Source organism: Primulina eburnea, chromosome 3, assembly GCF_022965805.1.
Source record: "Primulina eburnea isolate SZY01 chromosome 3, ASM2296580v1, whole genome shotgun sequence".
Classification (NCBI taxonomy): domain Eukaryota; kingdom Viridiplantae; phylum Streptophyta; class Magnoliopsida; order Lamiales; family Gesneriaceae; genus Primulina; species Primulina eburnea.
The window spans coordinates 27,962,536-27,986,842 of NC_133103.1; the positions used below are offsets into that span (position 1 = coordinate 27,962,536).

The 24,307-nt window shown below is 36.6% G+C and overlaps 1 protein-coding gene across 1 annotated transcript; it reads left to right on the forward strand.

Moving 5' to 3' along the window:
* The first annotated feature begins 8,910 nt into the window (after positions 1-8,910).
* LOC140827503 (YTH domain-containing protein ECT4-like) lies at positions 8,911-13,505 on the forward strand. The gene is made up of 8 exons (XM_073190177.1): positions 8,911-9,285; positions 9,970-10,034; positions 10,197-10,338; positions 10,474-10,550; positions 10,628-11,104; positions 11,221-11,757; positions 11,879-12,091; positions 12,479-13,505. Exons 2-8 carry the CDS (start codon positions 9,987-9,989, stop codon positions 13,091-13,093), a joined length of 2,109 nt encoding a protein of 702 aa, XP_073046278.1. The 5' UTR covers positions 8,911-9,285; positions 9,970-9,986; the 3' UTR covers positions 13,094-13,505.
* Positions 13,506-24,307: the final 10,802 nt, after the last annotated feature.

Here is a 24,307-nt window from a genome sequence, read left to right on the forward strand (position 1 = left end):
ATTGTCACGATATACATCAAATACATAATTCATGACAATTTCATTAATTATCGATACTCATATGAGATTTACGATAATACGATACACGGTCCTTACATTTCTCCCCCTCTTAAAAGATTTCGTCCTCGAAATCTCAAATATCATTATATACATAACATGGGTAAACATACATATGTCACCAGTTATAGTACATATCAAAACTAAAATCAGAATAGGGATCCGAATACATAGAGTATAATGGAACAGATGGATCAATATCAAATAAATGCGGATATGTATCTCGCATTTTGCTTTCCAACTCCCACGTTGATTCTTCAACACCATGCCGTGTCCATTGCACTCGAACTAGCGGAATCGATTTGTTTCTCAATATCTTTTCCTTTCGATCCATAATGCGAACAGGTTGTTCAACATAGGAAAGAGAAGGATCCAGTTCAACCTCATCAGGTGCAAGTATATGTGATGGATCAGGTTCATATTTTCTCAACATAGAAACATGAAACACATCATGAATAGCAGATAAAGCTGGTGGCAATGCCAATCGATACGCAAGATCACCAACTCGATCGAGAATCTCATATGGACCAACATAACGAGGAGATAACTTCCCTCGCATGCCGAATCGAACAGTGCCTCTAAAGGGAGATATCTTCAAAAACACTCTGTCACCTTTCTGGAATTCCAAGGGTCGTCGTCGTTTATTCGCTTAACTCGTTTGACGATCCTGAGCAGCTTTCATCCGCTGCCGAATCAACTGAACCTTATCGTTCATTTCCTGTATCATTTCAGGTCCAGTCAATTGTCTCTCACCAATCTCATCCAGAATAACGGTGATCTACATCGTCTCCCATATAGAGCTTCAAACGGTGCCATACCGATACTCGTCTGAAAGCTATTATTATACGAAAATTCAACCAATGGTAAGGCATCTTGCCATCCCATTCTGAAATCCATCACAATCGCACCTAACATATCCTCTAGAGTTTGAATCGTACGCTCAGTCTGGCCATCAGTTTGAGGGTGATAAGCAGTACTCATAGCCAAACGCGTACCCATCGCTTCCTGAAACTACCCCAGAATTTAGAAGCAAATCTGGGATCACGATCAGATACAATTGAGACTGGCACACCATGCAGTCTCACAATATTCTCAATGTATAAACGGGCCATTCTCTTATAAGGATAAGTCCGCTCATACGGAATGAAATGCGCAGATTTCGAAAGCCGATCAATAATAACCCAAATAGCATCACAGCCCTTGGGCGAACGAGGTAAATGAGTCACGAAATCCATAGCAATATGTTCCCAATTCCATTTCGGGATTTCAAGACTATGGAGCAATCCTCCCGGTTTCATTCTCTCGGCTTTCACTTGCTGGCAGACAAGACATTTAGAAATAAATTCAGCAATGTCCTTCTTCATACGTTTCCACCAGAATTGAGGTCTCAATGTCAAATACATCTTTCGACCTCCAGGGTGAATACTGTATTTGCTACAATGTGCTTCTCGAAGAAGGGCAGATTTCAAATCAGAGTCGTCAGGAACTACCAGCCGACCATTAAGTCGTAAAGAACCATCAGAAGAAATCTGAAATCCAGACTGATGTCCAGCAGATACAGGTTCTTTCGACTTTTGGATCTGAGCATCGCTTCGTTGGGCCTTTCGAATCTTCGATATCAAATTTGGCTCAATTTGCAATGCTGAAACAGTGACAGAATTCCAATTCGAGTGAAAAGTCCAACCAGAAGTACAAATATCCTCATGTACCTTGGCGACACAAACAGAAGCTAGAACAGAATCATGAACTTTACGGCTCAGGGCATCCGCAGTAACATTCACCGATCCAGGGTGATATTGAATCTCACAATCAAAGTCCTTCAGGAGATCCATCCACCTCCGTTGCCTCATATTCAAATCAGATTGAGAAAAGAGATACTTCAGACTCTTATGGTCCGAATAGATAACAAACTTTTCTCCGTACAAATAATGGCGCCAAATCTTCAAAGCAAACACAATGGCAGCCAATTCAAGATCATGAACAGGATAACGTGTTTCATGAGATTTCAATTGACGAGAAGCATAAGCAACCACTTTGCCATGTTGCATCAGAACACAGCCCAAACCTTTACCCGACGCATCTGTACACACCACAAATCCTCCGGTACCTGAGGGAATAGTAAGCACAGGTGCTGTGGTTAATCTCGTCTTCAATTCAAGAAAACTAGCTTCACATTCATCTAACCAAATGAATCTCTGATTCTTCTGTGTCAGTTGAGTAATAGGTTTAGCTATCTTCGAAAATCCTTCAATAAAACGACGATAATATCCAGCTAAACCCATGAAGCTTCGGATCTCAGGAACATTCGTAGGTCTCGGCCAATTCAATACAGCTTCGACCTTCGAAGGATCAACAGATATGCCATGTCTCGAAATGACGTGGCCCAGAAATACCACTTTGTCCATCCAGAATTCACATTTGGACAATTTGGCATACAAATGACTAGTACGAAGAGTTTGAAGTACCAGTCTCAAATGTTCAGCATGCTCCTTTTTCGATTTCGAATACACAAGAATATCATCAATGAAAACAATAACGAATCGGTCTAGATAATCTCGAAAGACCCGATTCATTAAGTCCATAAAAATAGCAGGAGCATTCGTAAGACCAAAAGGCATAACCAGAAATTCATAGTGGCCATACCTCGTACGAAAAGCAGTTTTGGGCACATCTTCGTCTCGAACTCGTACTTGATGATACCCAGAACGAAGATCAATCTTCGAGTATACAGAAGTACCTTGAAGCTGATCAAACAAGTCATCGATACGTGGAAGTGGGTACTTGTTCTTCACAGTAGCCCGATTCAGTTGTCTATAGTCAATACACATTCGCATCGTACCATCTTTCTTTCGAACAAATAAAACTGGAGCTCCCCAAGGTGATACAATCGGTCGAATATATCCCTTATCGAGAAGATCCTGTAATTGTTCTTTCAATTCTTTCAATTCCAATGGTGCCATACGATAGGAAGCTTTAGAAATAGGCGCAGTCCCCGGCACAAGATCAATACTAAACTCAACTTCTCGATGAGGAGGAAAATCAGGAATCTCATCGGGAAATACATCCGGAAACTCTTTCGCAACAGGAATCTCAGATAAAGAAGACTCCTTCTTCGAAATATCAATAGCGTAGATAAGATAACCCTCATCTCCGCTAGTCAACAATCGAGACATTTCCAAGGAAGATACCAATGGAATTTTGGCTTGGGAACCCTTGCCATAAAAATTCCACTTGGGTCCATCAATAGGTCGAAATCGAACCACTCCGTGACAACAATCAACGGTAGCTCGATTTGTTGTCAAGATATCCATGCCAACAATACAATCAAAGTCGTGCATAGGGAGGACAATCAAATTCAGAAATATCACATTATCCTCATATATCAGTACACAATTATGCACAACTTTCTCAGACAATATAATCTTCCCTGCTGGCGTGGCTATCGACAAAGTATCATACAACGGGGTACACTCAATATCGTGAGATGCAACAAATGCATGAGATATGAATGAATGAGATGCTCCTGTATCAACTAAAACACGTGCAGGATAATCGCAAAGCGTACAAATACCTGCAATCACACCTCCAGGAGCTTCTCTCGCCTGATCCTCAGTCATGGCATACACTCTCACTTGAGGAGGAACTTGGGCACTCTGACCACCCGGTCCTCGATATCGTGGGACACTCGACTGCTGAAAAGATGGAACAGGAACAGCAGGTCTCATCATACTAGGGCCACTTCTAAATCCTGGCTGGGGTTGAGCAGAAGTCGTACCCCTGTTCGGACATACTCGAGAGAAATGGCCTTCCTGCCCACATTGATAACAAGTACCAAACATACCTCGACACTGCTCGATAGTATGTTTGCCTCCACAATGACTACAGTAGGGAGCTATCACATGACTCCCTCGCTGTGATCCGCTCGAACTCGAAGAAGACGAAGAAGCAGAGCCAGTCTTCTTGAACTTCTTACCTCTCGGCCTCAAAGTAGGCTGCTGAGCTGACACTGGTGGTGGAGGAGTATACTGGGGACCTCCCCGCCTAAGTCCAGCCTCGGCTGCCTTAGCTCGTTCAACTGCCTCTGCGTAGCTGGTAGGCAATCCAGAAACAACATATGTGTACAAAGCAGGATGTAAACCGTTTACAAACCTGTTATATTTTGCCCTCGCATTCCCAGCTACGTGAGGTGCATACTTCAGTAACGTAGAAAACTTCGAAGCATACTCTGCAACAGACATCGTTCCCTGTTGCAGATTATTGAATTCATTCTTCTGAGCAGTATAATACGAAGGAGGAGAATACTGCTCCAGAAATTGGGCCTTGAAGACATCCCAGGTGACTTCAGTCCCGGCCTCTTTCAGTCCAATCTCAGCGGCTTCCCACCAAGATTTAGCTCGGTCTTTCAGCTGATACAAAGCAAGTTTCAGTCTCCGAGCCTTGGAATACTCAACAATATTAAACAAGTGCTCGATATCCTTTAGCCAGGCCTCAGCTCTTTCAGCACTCTCAGTGCCAAAGAACTTCGGTGGTTTCAGATCCTGGAATCGAGCCATCACAACATCCATGGACAATCCTTCAAATTGCCCAACAATCCTCTCAGTACTGCTACTCGCAGTTTCATTTGTGTGATCCATCTACAAATCAAAAGATGAATATCACAATTTCATATCAATTCATAATCTCATCATCTCATATCATCAATCTCATCAGATACTTACTCAAATCAAATCACATAAGAGCAAGTAATACAAATAAGTCAAACACATACGCACAATTCATTTGTGCCTATTCAAGTGTACACAAAACTCAATAGAGCATTCCCAGCTATGCTCTGATACCATACTGTGTGGGGCCCTTAGCTCCTAATCGTTATTATAACACAATTTGATTAGGGTTAAGTAATCACAGCAGAAAACGGGTTTAAAATTTCTTTTACGACGAGCCCAAAACATCTCTTCTAGATTTATAATACTAAAAATAGTATTTAATCTCAAATCATAAAAAATGCCCACACGAAATCAAAACCAATCATATACAAACAACTCATATCCTCGGGACATGCCCCGGTATATAGATACATATACATATATACTGAGAACAAGACATATACATAAAACCTCAGCCCAAGCTGTGGCTCCCTCCAGAAGTACCCTCTCTGGTCTCCTGATGTCCTGGAGTACCTGCCATTGTCCACACACAAAGACAACAACAGCCCCCCTTGTGGGTGAGCAAAGCTCCGTATGGAACAACCAATCATATATACCACAGATATCTAAACAATGATATATGGTATGCAATGCATGTATGTCGTGGAGGTATCAGGTCAAATGCCCATCCACTGAGCACATGTCAGAATCAATCGAATCGCTATCAAATCAAATCAATGCTCGAGCTGGCACACCGGCCGATATGGGAATACACGTATGATAGCGTCGACGAAGCGCCATCAATCCCACATCTCATATCAAATCATATGGGGCCACAATTGTCTATGCTTTACGGGTCATATAATACCGGCATAGCGATTGTGTTCACAAACCCCGGAATCCAATCAAATCATATCAGGGTATCCAAGGATCATAGCTCAACGTGCATGTCATGTATCGATGTATGCATAAAATGATGTCTGTTAACAAAACATTTATTGGTACATCGATACTCAAATCTCAATGTCATGTATGCCACATCAAATCATCAAATAGGCACATAGACACGTATTCCAATCCAATCCAATCAATCCAATCATATATCATATAATACAGATACCTGTCGTATGTTACCCGGTCGCAACATACCTCAAATCTCTATTCCAGTTGATGTAGCTTTATGATATCAGTGCAATAACGGTATCTACATCGATAACATATTCATTCCAATCAATAACATACTCTAATATCATTAATATGAGTTTCAAATATCATTTGAAACTTCATAAATTCATATCAAATCAAAATCATATCATAATTCAATTCCGACTTCGAATATAAGTTTCTTGTCGGTTATTCTACTACATATCAGAAATTCAACTTCAAATACATGCTATTCCAGCACCTTGATTTTTATAACTGCTGAAATCAGAAGAAAATTACCTCAGTCTAAAGCCCTCGACGCGCAGATAACAAATATATAATTTGTTTCGCGTTTAGACAGCGTTTTAAAGACGATTCGGACGAAAGAAAATCAGAATCTCTCGTAATCTCTCGAACTCTCTGAATTGCAAATGAAGAAACGAAGAAAGAGAAATTCATTCTTATCTCCATCTCACTCGCGCTCGGGCGGTAGAATTCTCGCGCCCAAGCGCGAGACATTCTGCCCCCGGCTTCAACTTACACCGCGCTCGAGCGGTCAAAAATTACCGCTCGGGCGCGGGGTGTTCTGCCCGAATATCAAGTTTTCATTCCTTGGCGCTCGGGCGGTCATTTTCTACCGCCCGGGCGCCACACGTTCTGTACAAATATTCATGTTTGTACTAAATTGGCGTCCGGCCTCTCAAATCAATTCGTACAACCTCAATTCATATATCATATTCATTTCTCAAATCATTGTCACGATATACATCAAATACATAATCCATGACAATTTCATTAATTATCGATAATCATATGAGATTTACGATAATACGATACACGGTCCTTACAGGTGGTGTCACTGTCTGTAGATCATCCTCTTCGCAAGTTATGAGTTCCACTTCCTTACCCTTTGGAGTTGATTTATCATCATCTTCACAAGGTTTAAGAAGGGATTTTTTCACAACTTCACCACTGCGAAAGGTAATAACAGATTTTACCTGAATCATCGGTTGAGTTCCAGAAGTTTCAGTTTGTGAACGATGATCCTTGGGATTAGGCTATGGTATTGAAGGAAATTTACCTTTTTCATGAACATTAAGTGCATATGAAAACTTAGCAACAGTATCTTTCAAATCTGTCATGGTTTGAGCATTTTTAGTATTGATAGACTCTTGCTTTGCAATGAAAGAATTCAATGTATCTTCCAAATTTCTTTTAGCTGGAGGAATATAAGGTGCATAATTTTGAAAATTTTGAAAATGTGGTTGTGAAAATTGTGCAACATTATCATTCCTCCAACTAAAATTTAGATGATTTCGCCAACCTGAATTGTAACTTTGATAAAATAGTTCAAAATTTGGTCTTTTGAAATTGTTCAAAACATTGGCTTGTTCATGGAGACATTCTTTAAAAGATGGCAAAGTGGGACAATCTTTTGTAGAATGATCACCTGTATCACAAATGTGACGCATGATTTCTTGAACATATTTTAATTGACTATTCCTTTTCAATTACAAGTGCCTCAACTTTTCTTGCCAAATAGCTAAATCTGGCTTGATGTTTGTTTCACTGCAAGAAATCTGGACATACAAGTCAGGCTGTTCACTATTTTATCAAAAGCTCAAGCTGCAGACATCATTGGAAGATCATCACTTGTATATTTTTCATGTCAACTTTAATTGGTCACACATTAATAGATCAAGATGGATGGAACAAATCAAGGCATTCAATGACTATCATATAAAGTGACAAGTGCAATATCCTACCAACTCTCAATTGACAGAATTTTTTTTAAAAATTTTAGTAGTCAATCAACTTTTCAGAAGCCAAAGGCTGAAGCCGTAAAAAGAGAAGAATCGTTAAATGAGCATATAATTTAGTGAATGAAGAAGTGAAATAGACAATACCAATCTGACGGAAGTTAGTACAGATGATTATTGGTAAAGTTTTTGGATCGTTGGAAGACTCCAAGTATAAATATACAAATTTAGAAGACAGACAACAACAATTCAATTAACAATCTGCAAACATAAAAGCTCTCGAGCACACTTATTTTTTCAATTATCAAGCTGCTCACTTAGCACATTTGTTCATATCAGAACTACAAGTATCAATATGTGTTACCCAAACCAACTTAGACATTAAAAGTTACCTGTTGAAAGTTATTGTTTCTAGCGGACTAATAATTCCTAAAACAACCAGAAGTTGTTGAGTGATCACTAAAAGTTTTAATTTAAGAAGTGATAAGTCCTAGTTAAAATGAGTTTGTACAAGAGTGTACTAATCAAAGTCTTTTAGTGGATTCTTCTTAAGTGAAAGAAGGGGAAAAGTAGCATTGTTTGTCTCCGGACATCCATAAAATTTTGTCTTATTTACTCAGACATTTTATCTTGCTTGTTTGTTTATTTCTAGTATTCTTGTTAAATGTTGTTTGCATTGAATATATATTTTATCACTATGTTAAGTCAGATCGTGTTCCGCACTCAAAATCATTTTATATAGTCTAGTTAAGTTTAGTCGTTCAAGAAAGATTATATATGTTTTGGACGACTACAAACTCATAAGTAATTTTCCAGAGCTGGAATTAAATCAGTTCGATCACTATTGAATCTTTTGATTTTAAACAAAGTTATTTGTAAGACTCTACCAGACACAATCGTTGTTTCTATATATCATTTAAATAAGTCAATTGGTAACAACAATAAAGTGGGAACACATTATTTTTCTTAATCATATCTTAAAGTGAAAAAATTTACTATAATTGCCAATAATTGTCATCTAAATCCTCTAATATTTTGGATGACTTGTAGATCATCCGTAAATTAACACCAATATCTAAAATTTGAGATAAGATTTTATGAAACACCAAATTTTATCATTATAAAAAAAAAAAAAAAAAACAAGAAAATCTCATAAACTATCCTCAAATTACTTTACTAGATCTTTCTCCCTTATCAGGCCCGCCGCCCGACCCTTGGGCTTTGGTGGACTGTCCAAAGGAATCCAAGGCTAGTTGTGTAATTTGACATCTCTTAAAGGTACAAACATTAGCGTACAACCTCCAAATTGCTCCACACCAACCACTACAGTTCGTGCAGTTCAGCTTCAGCCAGCAATCAGGGATCAATCCCCTCTCGCTAAACGCATTCGTGTTTTCATGACAACGCGTCGAATATAATAAATTGCTAATTCAATTATGATTCCATAACTTTCCCGTTTAAATTTCTCGGATTAGACCTCCTTTTGCTTTCAGTCTCTAGGGTTTCCTTAGCCGCGCCAATTTTGAAGTGGTAAAATTGTGAAGTAATCGAGATAAATCAAATAATATTAGCTTGCGGTCCAGTGATCGTTGTTCGGTCAAGCCCTCTTGCATTTGATTTTTCAGCTGCCCTTCGACTCAACCAGCGCTTCAATCGGCTGATTTGTGTTTTGTTTCTTGGTACTATGTTTTTATCGCTTTGCAATTTCAATAGCTTACGACGTGTTCTATTGGCCATGTCTTTTATATGCTGCAGAATACTTGTTAGTAGTGAAATGGGTGGTTTGCTTTTTTTTTTTCCGCGTCTGTATTTATGTATCATTTGCTATATGCAAGGTGCAAGTATGTGGAATTTCTTCCTTGGCGGGTTTTAATATTATTTCGAGGGTTCAATGACTCTTGTATCTTTGTTATCCTTTGACCAAATTCATCATGGCTTTCGAGATTCTATCGGAAGTTGCTTGCTATTTATTTTGGTCGGGATTGTGTGTTGCGCTTCTCTTTTAGGTGTTTGCGACTTCCAACTCTTTAGAACTGCATTTTTTTTCTGATCTAATTTTAATTTTACGTCTTAGCTATGATATATTTTGACTGCTTGTGATCACATTATTCCTATGTGGTCTTGCCTTTCATTGTTAGAAGGTAGTTTTAGATTTGATTTGGTAGTCTAAAAGACTTTCTTGATACCACTTCTTCATTACTGCCCACCATTTTGGATTAACTTGTGTATCAATATGGATTTCCATCTGTCATAACTTTGCTAGTCACAGAACATATGAATGAAGGAGGTTTAATTTTGCATTTTAGTTATCCTTGCGCTGTAATTATGGCAGTTATCTTAAGCATTACTATCTATTTCTGTAGGGGTCGCAAGTCCTGGGATGGAAGTGTACAATATTCTTGATCATGGACTTGCTGATACTTTTATGGTAATTCTTCTATGTCATTTAGATGTTTAATCTTCCTTCTATCTTATTCAGGTGGAAGAGTTTTTTTCCTTCTTAGAGATTATGATGTTCTGCACGATGTATTATGCGTACAATTTTCATTTTTCTGTTTTTTTTTTATATTAAGACTTTGTTATTTTGCAGATTCAAGGTACTGAATCAAACCCACAGTCAAGCGGGCAACTTGAACAATTTGAGGCCATGTATGGTGATGGTGCTCCGGAATTCATTGTTGACGAGGGCTTGTATTATCCTACTGCCAGTAGCTATGGCTTTCTCTGTACAGGTTGAAATATTATATACTCTGTTTTTTTATTTATCGAGTTGGAGTCTGGCATTAATATTTTACAAGTTGTCTGTAGTTGATCATAAATTATCTTTGGAACCATGACTAAAATGAGATGCTCTCCGTATTTGATAGGATTTGAATCCTCCGGTGACTTTGAGGATGGTCATGGTATGGTTTTTGGTTTGGATGGTCAAGATATTCAGTACACTGTGAGTCCTGTTCTTCTGGGTTCAATATTTGCATTCAATGCCAGTTTTATTTATGGAATGTTGTTCTTGTCTCGCAGGGCGGGGCAAATGAAAGCTTGCCATTTGCCTATTATACTCCTAGCTATGGATATGAACAGTCTCCTTATAACCCTTATAATCCCTATATCCCTGGTGCTATAATAGGAATGGACGGCTCCTATGTAGCGCCCCAACAGTATTACAGCCTTTCCTCTTATGATACTCCTGTTTCTGCACCTACATATGTGCCAGTGGTTATTCAACCTAGACATGGTGTAATGTCAAATGGGATAACAGACTCATATGCTTATAATACAGCATCTGTCAATCAAGTTGATGGCCATTCTGTTAAGTATAATTTGTTTTCAAGCAATTCAAATTCTTCACAACTGTTGCCGGGGGGCAGCTCTACCAGAAGAAATTCCCTTGTAAAGTTATCCGCGGGAAGTAGATCGATAGATGGACCTAGCACACAGCCTTTGCCTGGCATTGATGCTGCTAGTTTTGCTGGTCATGGATCATCTCAAATTCGTCGGGCAAGTCTTTTATGAGATCATGGCATGATATATATCCAGAATAGTTAGACTCGAATTCATTTTACTCATTATTCTAATAGCAGTATATTAACCATTATGTTCAAATCTTGTTTTAGGCTAGAGATGTGCGAGAAACAGAATATGGTTCAGGTGTGAAGATGTCATCTGGTAGTAGCCAATTAAAGTTTTCTTTACCTTCTGCAAACGGATTGTCAGGTTTTGAATCACGTGAACCTGCACAGCCTTCTGTGCATACAGTCAGACCTAAGTTACTCAACGGTAGAGTTCTAGATGATGCTAAAGGCAGCTCTAATGCACTGGGTGAGCAAAATCATGGTCCAAGGACCAACAAATTGAGAAGTCAGCTGGTTGTTAAAGCGTACACAACAAGGGCTGGAAATCCTGATGCAAATGGAAACATCACTATCTATATGGATCAGTATAATAAAGATGGTTTTTGTATTGATGATTATGGAAATGCAAAGTTCTTTGTCATCAAATCTTACAGTGAGGATGACGTGCATAAAAGTATGAAGTATAATGTGTGGTCATCTACACCTAATGGAAACAAGAAGCTTAATAGTGCATATCAAGATACCCGGAGAATAGCTGCTGGAGATTCAAGAGGCTTCCCTGTCTTCCTCTTTTTTTCTGTAAGTGATAGCTTTAACTTTCCTTGTTAAACAGCAGCAGCGGGATTCTGAGCTCATGGTTATTTTTCATTACAGAAGCCTCAGATTGTGTTTTCATGGTATGCTTCTTTTTTATGTTTAGGTTAATGCCAGTGGCCAATTCTGTGGTGTCGCCGAGATGACGGGCCTGGTTGATTTCTTGAAAGACATGGATTTCTGGCAGCAAGATAAATGGAGTGGCAGCTTTCCTGTGAAGTGGCACATCATAAAGGATGTGCCAAACCCCAATTTTAGGCACATCATTCTAGAGAATAACGAGAACAAGTCGGTGACTAACAGCAGGGACACCCAAGAGGTATCTTTGCACTTCTTGCTCTACTTCCTCCATGGCTAACGTTTATTCATGAACTGGTTATGATACCTCATCCATGTACTATATCTGCGATTTTGAGTTCAACCTTTGACAGTGTAATGTACTTGATGATTGTGATAATCTTGTTACATTTATCATTGATTTTAGCGGTATATGAATAACATTAATCTGCATTCATCAACTGATGAAAATCATCACCGATGTCTTGTATATGTGATTAATTTATTTTTCACTTTATAATTTTCTTGGTGTTGATAGATAATTTGATAATTGATGTGGGATTATATTAATTTGCTTGACTTTTCAAGGACCGAATAACTGTTTGTAGTCGATCAGCTTGTCTAAATATTGTGAAATGTTCTCTTTCAGATTTGTCACCAAAAAGGTTTGGAGATGCTGAAAATATTTAACAACTATGCATCGAGGACTTCCCTGCTTGATGACTTCATGTATTACGAAAATAGACAGCGGATCTTACAGGAAGAGAGAGCCATGCTGCTGACCAGGAGTTACCAAAATCCATATATCATTCCCTTAGTGGACGCCCCTCGCAAGTTTCATCCTGTACATGATTTCCCTTTTGTTGGTGATGAGCATACTTCCAAGCAAGAACCCAAACTCTTGGCTGCAGGCAAGAACAAAGATCCTGCAGATGGGGATCCAAATTACTCAGAGCGCCAGTCTGCAATGCTGAGGGCAGTAGCTGAAGCTAATAAGGTCAATAGCTCAACAAAGTTTAACAGGAATGGCCAAGTTTCAGCAGATGGAGTACGAGACTTGGGCAATGGGTTGAAAATTGGATCGTTGACCATAAATTCGAAGCAGCGTGAGTCAGATTCCTCATCTCCCGCTTTTGCAGCAGCTGTAAGTAATAATGTTGTTACAATTGGGTCGATGCCGGTCAAAGTTAATGGCACTGACTTTTCTGAAATCTTGACATTTGGAACAATTCCACTTGTTCCTAAAGCTCTTCCGCATGGCTAAGTCTTTTGGTGGGTTTTTATTTCGAGCAAAGTTTGGGATGGATATGGATCACTACGAATATTTTGCCATGAATGTTGCCGAGTACTCACAGGTGAAGAAGTTATAATCTGTCCTTTAGGCAATGAGCTTAGCTTTCACTTAGGGTGGGGGTACTAATATTATGTGAGCTCAGTTTTTCTACTCACTTTTACGCTGAGACATATATTGATGAAAATTGGATAAACAAGAGGACTTTTGGCTTTGGGATTTTTGGGAATTAGGCTGAGGTTGGCTTTAATGTTTTTTACAATGTGACAATTTATCCATTGTATCTGTGTTTACAGAATTGATGAAAAATGAAAAAGAAAAGGGAGAATAATTTAGTGAAATGAAAAGACTTTTAAGATACTTCTTTGTATGGAAGGATGATGTGAAGCGCATATTTCACACATTTTCTTTGTTTATATTAAAAGCTTATGTTTTTGCTATTTGTTTATCACATAAACATGGTATACTAATCTTAATTATGTAAAATTTACTAATAAAAAATTAAATGTGAATTTTACACTTTATAATAAAAAAGCAAATTACAATATGTTTATGTTGTCAAATTTAGGCTTTATTTCTTTGAAATTGAACAATGCAGTAACTTGGCTACGACCCGACCCGATTAATCGGGTCAATGAGTTTGATCCGAAACCTGACCCTAATCGACCAAAAGTGGTCTGATTACGCTTTTAAGGTCTAATACCCGTCGAACCCGGCGGGTTGACGATTTTTAATCAATTTTTTTTTAATGGACGTCCATAATGAGGTGACAATTGATCATCAACGGCCATTATGACGTGATCGTTGATTCTGTTGAAAAATATATTTAAAATGTGTATTGAATATTTGAATGTTGAAAATAAGAGTTGTAAATATTGAAAATTAGTGTGTGATGATGTAGGTAATGATGTATTTTATTTTTGGATTATTTGTAAAGATTTCTTACAAATAGATCTCTCATTTGTGAAGAAAATCACAATTGAGTAGAGAGAAAAATATTATAAAGTGTGTAGTTTGGTAAATTTTGAGAGTTTGAGATTTTTACTTTTTACCATAAATTTTTACTTTTTCACAACACGTTATCAGCACGAAGCTCTAAAAGTCCTACATACTTTTCCAAGCTCCAAACAGAAGAAAAAAGTAACAAATGTAATAATTTTTATTTTACTGTTATTTATTTATTGTGTATATATTTAATATATAATATAATGTTATTATTAGAAATAATAAAAATAAATTTTTCAAAAACTTGTTATAAATCCTGGAAGGATGTTAAGACGACATCCCACACTCCCGGTAAGGGATACGACAAGTATAAAAGCCTATAAGGTTTTTAAACAAAATACCTTATGACACTTTATTATAATAATGTGATATGATATATATAATTATTTAAACATGATTAATATTATATAAACCATAGTATTACCATAAAATTATACAAATACATACATTTATTTTTTTGTACACCAACGGTCATAAACGGTAACAAACGGCTAGTTTTTGCCCTATAAATATCATCTCACAAACACATTCAATCACTCCAACTTTCTCTTATTCTCTAAAAATTATTCTTCATCAAATTTTTCGAAGAAAAAAGAAGATGGCTTTCTCAAGGTTATTTTTAATTATTTTGGTTATCATACTCTCGACTCTTGTATTTATCGGAGAATATCCTTCTCGTGTGTTTTCTTTATTTTTACAAATGCTTGTAGTTGTTGTTTATCCATTACTTTGTATTGCAATATTCATTAACTAATAAAATGTATCGTAATTTTTTTTAGTACCACCATGTCAAATTTAACAAAGCTCGAATTTGTTGCGCTCGACATCACGGGAAAGAATTATATGCCATGGACTCTAGATGTAGAAATGCATCTTTAGTCATTGGGTCTAAGCGAGACCATTAAAGAAAATGGTATATCTTCGTCACGAGAAAAAGCAAAAGCTATAATATTTTTGCGTCGACATCTCGATGAAGGATTAAAATGTGAATATCTTATCGAAAAAGATCCCATGGCTCTGTGGAAAGGATTGAAAGAAAGATTTGAACATATAAGGGAAGTTATACTTCCGACCTCCCGTGATGAATGAAATATGTTAAGATTCTAAGATTTTAAGAAAGTCAGTGATTATAATTCAGCGATGTATCGAATAATCTCGCAGCTAAAATTTTGTGGACATGAGGTCACAGAATCTGAGATGCTTGAAAAAACATTTTCCACGTTTCATGCATCAAATATTACTCTACAGCAACAATATAGAGTACGTGGATTCGCGAGATATTCTGAACTCATCGCCTGTCTTCTTGTGGCGGAAAAGAACAACGAGCTATTAATGAGAAATCATCAGTCTCGACCCACTGGATCAACAGCATTTCCAGAAGTAAATGATGTAAATAAAAATGAATTTAAACCTAGAAACCAAAATCAAATTCAAAGACAAGATTTTGGTCGAGGTCGAGGACGAGGTCGTGGACGTGGTATTGGCCGTGGTCATGGTCGAGGTCAGTGGTTTTGAAAACAATAGAGATAGTTATTTTTATAACTCATCTAAAAAGAGCGTCCCAAACCATCCACCGAAAAGGCATCATGAGAATACAAGTGTTAATGAGAATCACTCAAAAAGATATGAAAGTTCTTGTTTCAGATGTGGTACTCCAGGACATTGGTCACGTATTTGTCGAGCCCCTGCGCACCTTTGTAAACTTTATAAAGAATCATTAAAGGGGAAAGAAAATGATACCAACTTCACTGAAAGCAGTGACCGTTTGAGTGATTCAACTCATTTTGATGCTGGTGATTTTATGAATGATTTCTCTGGAAATGATCAACATGTTGGTGGGATAGAAATGAAAAATTTTGATGCTGCAGATTTTCTCAATGATTTTTCTGAAAATGAACAATATAGTGGTAGAATATAAATGTACAATAATTTGTTTTTCATGTATTCATATAATAATATTTTATTGTATAATTATAATATGTGTTATATTTAAATATATATTGCCAGTAACTTTATTTCATTGCATATTTTTTTGAAGTCCAAATATGGAAAATGCTATGAGCAAAGCTGAAGTTTGCATACCCGATAGTGGTACAACGCACACTATCCTCCGAGATAAAAGATATTTCTTGGAACTAAAACCAACAAAAACAACGGTGAATACAATATCAGGTCCTGTAGACTTGATTAAAGGATGTGGTAAAGCACAATTTTTGTTACCTAATGGTACAAAATTTTTGATCAATGATGCTTTATATTCACTACAATCGAAAAGAAATTTGTTGAGTTTTAATGATATATATTCCCATGGGTATGATACTCAAACAATGAATGAAGGGAATGAGAAATATATGTGTCTTATCACATATAAATCAGGAAAGAAATATGTTATTGAAAAACTACCAATGCTCCATACTGGATTGCATTATACACATATAAGTCCCATTGAATCAAACATGGTAGTCGATAATTCTTCAATATTAACCAATTGGCATGATCGATTGGGACATCCTGGTTCAACAATGATGCGAAGAATTATAGAAAAAATACACAAGGTCATCCGCTGAAAGACCAGAAGATCTTTCAGAATAATAAGTTTCAATGTAAAGCATGTTCTCTTGGAAAACTTATTATAAGACCATCACCAGTCAAAATCCAAACTGAATCACCAATGTTTCTTGAACGTATTCAGGGTGATATTTGTGGACCAATTCATCCACCATGTGGACCATTCAGATACTTTATGGTATTGATTGATGCCTCCAGCAGATGGTCACATGTATGCTTATTGTCAACTCGAAATGTTGCGTTTGCAAGATTACTTGCTCAAATAATAAAATTGAGGAATCAATTTCCCGATTATACAATCAAGAAAATTAGACTTGATAATGCTGGTGAATTTACTTCCCAGACTTTCAATGATTATTGTATGTCTATGGGAATTATTGTTGAGCATCCTGTTGCTCATGTACATACACAGAATGGATTGGCTGAATCATTGATTAAACGACTGCAAATGATTGCTAGACCAATGATTATGAAAACAAAGCTCCCTATTTCTATATGGGGACATGCAATTTTACATGCTGCTTCATTTATTCGCATCAGACCAAGTGCATATCATAAATACTCCCCATTGCAGCTTGCATTTGGTAAAGAACCAGACATTTCTCATTTGAGAATATTTGGATGTATGGTGTATGTGACTATTGCACCACCGCAACGAAAGAAAATGGGACCTCAAAAAAAGGTTGGAATTTATATCGGTTATGATAGTCCATCAATCATTCGATATCTTGAACCTCAGACAGGCGACGTGTTCACAGCACGTTTTGCTGATTGTCATTTTAATGAGGAAATATTCCCAATGTTAGGGGGAGAACAAAAATATACCGAAAAGGAAATTACATGGTATGCATCATCATTGTTACATCTCGATCCAAGAACACAACAATGTGAAAAAGATGTACAGCAAATTGTGCACTTGCAAAGAATAGCAAATCAAATACCAGATGCATTTACAGATGCAAAAAGAGTAACTAAATCATATATACATACTGTAAATGCTCCTGCTCGAATTGAAATTCCAAAGAAACAAATTGAACAAAGTCATGATGTCGTAAAACGCCTGAAGTGTGGAAGGCCAGTCGGTTCCAAAGATAAAAATCCTCGAAAAAGAAAATTCATAGAGAAACACGATGATCACAAAAGAGAAAATGATGTTCCTGAAGAAACACATGATAATCACAAAATAGAGAATGGTGTTCCTGAAGAAACACATGATGATAAAAATGTTCTGTCAGAACCATAAACTGACGAGAATCATGAAATCTCTATCAATTATATTAATACTGGAAAAATATGGAACCGAAAAGATATAGATGAAATTGATGATATATTTTCTTATAATGTGGCAATCGACATCATAAATGATAACGAAGATCATGATCCAAAATCTTTTGGTGAATGTAAAAATCGGCAGGATTGGATAAAATTGAAAGATGCCATCCAGGTTGAATTAGATTCGCTAAATAAACGTAATGTTTTTGGACCTATAGTCCTTACACCTGAAGGTGTAAAACCTGTTGGATACAAATGGGTTTTTATTCGAAAGCGAAATGAGAAAAATGAAATAGTAAGATATAAAGCTCTACTTGTTGCACAAGGTTTTTCTCAAAGGCCTGGAATTGATTATGAAGAAACGTATTCTCCTGTGATGGATGCAATTACGTTTTGGTATTTGATTAGCTTGGCGGTATCTGAAAATTTAGAAATGCGTCTTATGGATGTTGTTACAGCTTACTTATATGGATCACTTGATAGTAATATATATGAAAATCCCTGAAGGATTTAAGATGCCTGAAGCACAAAGTTCAAAACCCAAGGAATGTTATTCTGTGAAATTACAAAGATTATTATATGGGTTAAAGCAATCAGGTCGAATGTGGTATAATCGACTAAGTGATCACTTGATGAAAAAGGGATATGTAAATAATTCAATATGCCCTTGTGTTTTCATTAAGAAAACAACATCCGGATGTGTAATTATTGCTGTATATGTTGATGATTTAAACATCATTGGAACGAATAAGGAAATTCAAGAAGTTGTGTCATACTTGAAGGAAGAATTTGAAATGAAGGATCTTGGAAAAACCAAGTATTGTCTGGGTTTACAAATTAAACAAAAAGAATGTGGAATGTTTGTTCACCAGACAAATTATACAGAAAAGATCCTTAAACGTTTTAATATGGATAAATCAAATCCTTTAAGTACTCCAATGGTTGTTAGATCATTAAACATAGAAAAGGATCCATTCCGACCATGTGAAGAAGATGAAGATATTCTTGGTCCAGAAGTACCATATCTAAGTGCCATTGGTGCCCTTATGTACCTTACAAATTGTATAAGGCCTGATATATCTTTTGCCGTGAATCTGTTGGCAAGAGCACATATCCAACAAAGAGACACTGGAACGGAATTAAACATATATTCCGTTATCTACGAGGAACGACAGACTTGGGACTTTTGTATTCAAAAGATGCTAGTCCAAGTATAATTGGTTATGCTGATACTGGATACTTATCTGATCCACACAAGGCACGTTCCCAAACTGGATATGTATTTACTCGTGGAGGCACTGCAATATCTTGGTGTTCACAGAAACAAACGCTTGTAACAACTTCATCAAATCATGCCGAGATTATTGCACTACATGAAGCAAGTCGTGAATGTGTGTGGTTAAAATCAATGACCCAACATATCCAAATTTCATGTGGATTATCATTCGATGAGAAGCCTGTGATACTATATGAAGATAATGCTGCATGTGTTGCTCAAATGAAAGAAGGATATATAAAAAGCGACAGAACTAAACATATTCCTCCTAAGTTCTTCGCATTCACCAAGGAGCTTGAGAAGAATAAATGTATTGATGTTCGTCACATTCAATCAAGTGAAAACTCATCATATCTCTTCATAAAGGCACTTCCTACGTCAATATTCAGAAAGCACATATATAATATTGGGATGCGCAATCTACGAAATTTGTGAAGAACTGTTCATGTCAACATCAGGGGGAGTTTACGTGACTGCACTCTTTTTCCCTTACTATGGTTTTTATCCCAATGGGTTTTTTCAAGTAAGGTTTTTAACGAGGCAGTATAAAAACACGTAATGAAGACAATCATTATGATCATCATCACAAGGGGGAGTGTTGAAAAATATATTTAAAATGTGTGTATTGAATACTTGAATGTTGAAAATAAGAGTTGTAAATATTGAAAATTAGTGTGTGATGATGTAGGTAATGATGTATTTTATTTTTGGATTATTTGTAAAGATTTCCTATAAATAGATCTCTCATTTGTGAAGAAAATCACAATTGAGTAGAGAGAAAAATATTATAAAGTGTGTAGTTTGGTAAATTTTAAGAGTTTGAGATTTTTACCTTTTACCATAAATTTTTACTTTTTCACAACAGATTCTTAATTTTATATTTTTTGAAATTCAAGTTATAAATACTCTCATCTCTTTCATTTTTTTTCCACACAATTCTTTATCAATTTCCAGTCAATAACTTTCAATTCAAGATTTATTTATCTGTTATCAAAATATTAATTATCGATTATTATCAATTGTTCATTTATTTTTACAATTATTTCAATTTTATTTATATACAAATAGTCAGTTCAAGTCGAAGTTGAGAGGACAACGAAAATAAGACCATTTCTGAGTTTGAGGATCGCGATTTTCTTTTATTCATTGTTAACAGTTATGATCTTATTTTTCTGATGAGAAGAAACAAGAACAAGAGATGGCCCAATAAACACATCATCATCCAAATCAAGAAAGTTTGAAATATCCAATAGCATCTAAAACTTGAGATTTGCTTCAGCATACATATAATATTTTCACAAAATATTTTTCTAGACGGTTATGATTAAGGGTCGGGATAACCCGTCGGACCTGAATCAGAGTCGGCCCATGACCAGTCTATATAGAAGTTGTTCAAAATCATAAAGAAATAAATATAAAAAACAAAAAATGGAATTTTATAAAAAGGAAAAGAAAATGATTCAAAGTGGACCGAAGAATTTCATATTTAATCTCACATTTGACATTTCCATTGAACTCAAATAGAATTACCGACTGCAATTTTAGAAACTAAAAAAGGCTAAAATATACTTGGTTCGAAGTCAAAGAATGGGATTAATTTTCTCTGATTTAAGACCTATCCGGATAAAATAAATGATAAATTTGATAGTATATTAATAGCAGTTGATAGTAGGGTAACTTAGGTTTCAGTACCCAAAATTTTTCAATTTTGGTTTTAGTACCCAACTTCCAAAACTACCCTTTATGCTTTAATTTAAATAATTGATTTTTCTTTTAAAATAACGGTCCATCATGCTTCAGTAAAATAAATTAAATCTTATACCTCTTTGACCGGAGTACCACCGGGTTATATCCACCGTATTTTACAGACTGCTCCTCACAGCCCAACCACGCGATCGCAACCGATGGTTACTGACGTAGATTCCTTCAGCAGCACTTGGCACAACCTTAATTCGTTTCCTACCTTAAGGTGTATAGTATAAGATAAAATTTTGAAAATAATACATGAGAGGGGCTAAGAGCGAAGATCTCTTTTATTCAAACACAAACATTTATTTATTACATAGTAACCTCCTGTAGAGGAGGAGAAACTTGTTTATCTACTAATAGTAGCTGAACTTACTACACGTATAAACTTGAAAGAAATATTACAAATGAGTTGAAGAAAAATGAAGAGGTTGATCGATGTCTTCATCTTCCTTCTGCTTCTTTATTTATAGAAGGCTCCTTCGGATTTGAAATTCGGACTTCAAATCTTGATAAGCCTTTACAGCTTGCATATGGACCCTGCGGTGGTTGAGTGGTCCCTTCTTGTTCTGTCTTTTTCTAGATTATTAATATAGAAATTAACTTCTCATCCTCTTTTATCTCCCTGAGATACCATTGACGATGAGTATATAGGATGTCTGCGGTAATTTCGTCTCCTTTTTCCTGGAAACAGTTTACTAGCCATTTCAGAGCATCCGCTTGCTTTCTCTTGTAACTGATTCTCTTTTTCAAAACTTTTAGATATAGCCGATATATCTTTTAAAGTTTTGATCTTGGTTTCTTTAACTGGTTCCATTATATCCTTATTTATATATAAAATTTCGGGACCAGTTATTTTGCTTTTTCTTCATTGGATTCTTTTTAGTTTTGGTATCCAATGTTCTTTTGTCTTTTTCCACTTTATTATTAGTGGTTAACGAGTCACCTACCACCTATTATTGGTGATCCTTGTTTTTCCACTCACATGATTTTTCACATGGTGGTCCTTCTTTTGGTTAGTGGATGAGTCTCATGTCCACTATTAATTTTGTCGAGGAATCTTTGGCTTTCGCTGTCCTCGAGGAAAACGTGATTGTGGTCCATCCCCACTTGTGCTTGTGTCGGTAAAGTGTTTCCGATCAGATCTCAGGCTTGAATCCTTTACCGAATTCAGGTTCCGTATGGTTCTGGCATTCAAGGCAGATGTTTTCTGACCATCTTCCTATGTGTGCCATGTTACAGAATTTTTGGCGAGTTTCTTTACTGGCCGGCAGCTTGCTGTTCCACAAAAGATTTCTCTTTTTCTCGAATAAATCTTCTGCAAAACTTGTTGTTTTTCCTGTCATGGTGTTTAACAGGAATGATCCGTTCACTGAATGATTATAAAATTTGAACGGAAACTTGACTTTGTCCATTTCAGTGAGACAGACCCAAAAACCCCAAGCTCTTTTGGTTGAAATATCATCTTCAGTAATTGAAGCGACCAGGGGTGTTTCTTCTGTTGGAGGATCCTTGATAAATTTTTGGACATTTGTATCCGGCCTCCTTAGCTTGATGAAATGAAAGGCTTCATGAGAACCTTTTCCTGCTGGTTCTGGTGCTGCACTGAAAAAGTATAGCTCCAAAACATCTCCTCTGGACAAATAATCATTATTCGCCCAAGTCTCGTGAACAGCTTCCTGGATCCACTTTGGTAGACCTGAAATTTCCGGAAAGCTGGGTGATGTAGTATAAACTGAGGCCAGAGCCCCGAATTCATATGAATTTTGTTTCATCCATACCCTTGGATATTTTCCTGAAACATCAACCCTATTGGTAGCTGGGTTAATGCCAATTCTTGTTTTTAATTTCTCCCAGTTCTGTTGATAGATCTGAAATGGAGAAATTACACTTTCATTAGTATCAACCTTAGTTTTGCCTTTGTCAATACGAGGCCTAAGGTTGATCTTTCCCTCTTCAATCCCCGAGGTGAAGGGTTGACTTGAAGACTCAAGATAAGGATCAGGAGTCTCAATTTTTGTTTCAGCCGACTCATCTGGAGATGATCCCGACTTAACACTTGTGCAAGGGGTATTTGAATCCCCCGTTACAGGTATAGAGTCCTGTACTCGAAAACTCTCCATTTGGGAAACCAGTGGTTTCTCAATGCCTTGGAGGATAGGCCTTTGCATTACAGACCATAACTGAGTATATGCCTGTAAACAACCTGTAATTCGATCAGAGACAATTATCTTATCAGCTTGTTGTAGCCTTCCCGCAACTTCTGCGTTAACGGCCAACTTGTTGAACTCGGTTTGAAGCATTTCAAGGTGTTCCCTCAAATGCCTCTGCATCTTGATAATAGCATCAATGTCAATGCTGTCCATCTCTTGTTAAAAAATCTGCAAGAATATTTTCATGAGATTTTATTATCACAATATCAAAAATATAATTATGACATAGTGCTTGCCATCGTAATAATCTATCATTCTCAGGTTTAGACTCAATTCTATTCCTTAAAAAAGCTTTAACTTGTGTATTATCATCTTTCAAAGTGAATTACTTTGCAAGTAAAAATAATGGCCATTTTTCGAAAGCCCTTTTTACTGCATAAAATTCCTTCTCGTTGATATGCCATCTAATGGCTTCTGCATCTGAGAATAACCCACTGCAATATCTACATGGTTGTTCTCCATCTGGTGTGAGCTTAGTAAGAACTGCTGCCCACCAATGATCACTGACATCTGTGTATAATACCAGATCATCTTCATCTTGAGGAATAGCCATTTTCGGAAGATTCTTGCAAACCTCCTTTAAATGGATAAGTCCTTTTGTGTGTTCGTCTGTCCATATAAATCTAGCATCTTTTTTCAACAATGGACTGAACATCTTCCTGTGTTTTGCTAGGTTTTTGATAAACATCCCAGCAAAATTAACAACTCCTAAGAAACTTTGAAGTTGTTTCTTGTCTTTGAGGCTTTCTGGAAAATTCTGCACTTTTTCGACTATGTGGTCTTGCAGAATTATTCCTGACTCATCGATTTCAATTCCGAGGAATTCAATCTTTATTGTAGCAATGACTGCTTTCTTTTCAGATAAAACCAGTCCTTCTTTCTTGCAAACATTAGAGAAAATCTCTAAATGCTTAACATGTTCATTCATATTTCTAGATGCTATTAAAACATCATCAATGTAAACAAACATAAACTTAAAATAATCTTTAAAAAGATTATCCATTTTCCTTTGGAATATTTGGGGTGAATTAGCCAATCCCATTGGTAACACTTCCCAAATATAATGTCCTTGAGGTGTGGAGAAAGCTGTGAATTTCTTGCTTTCTT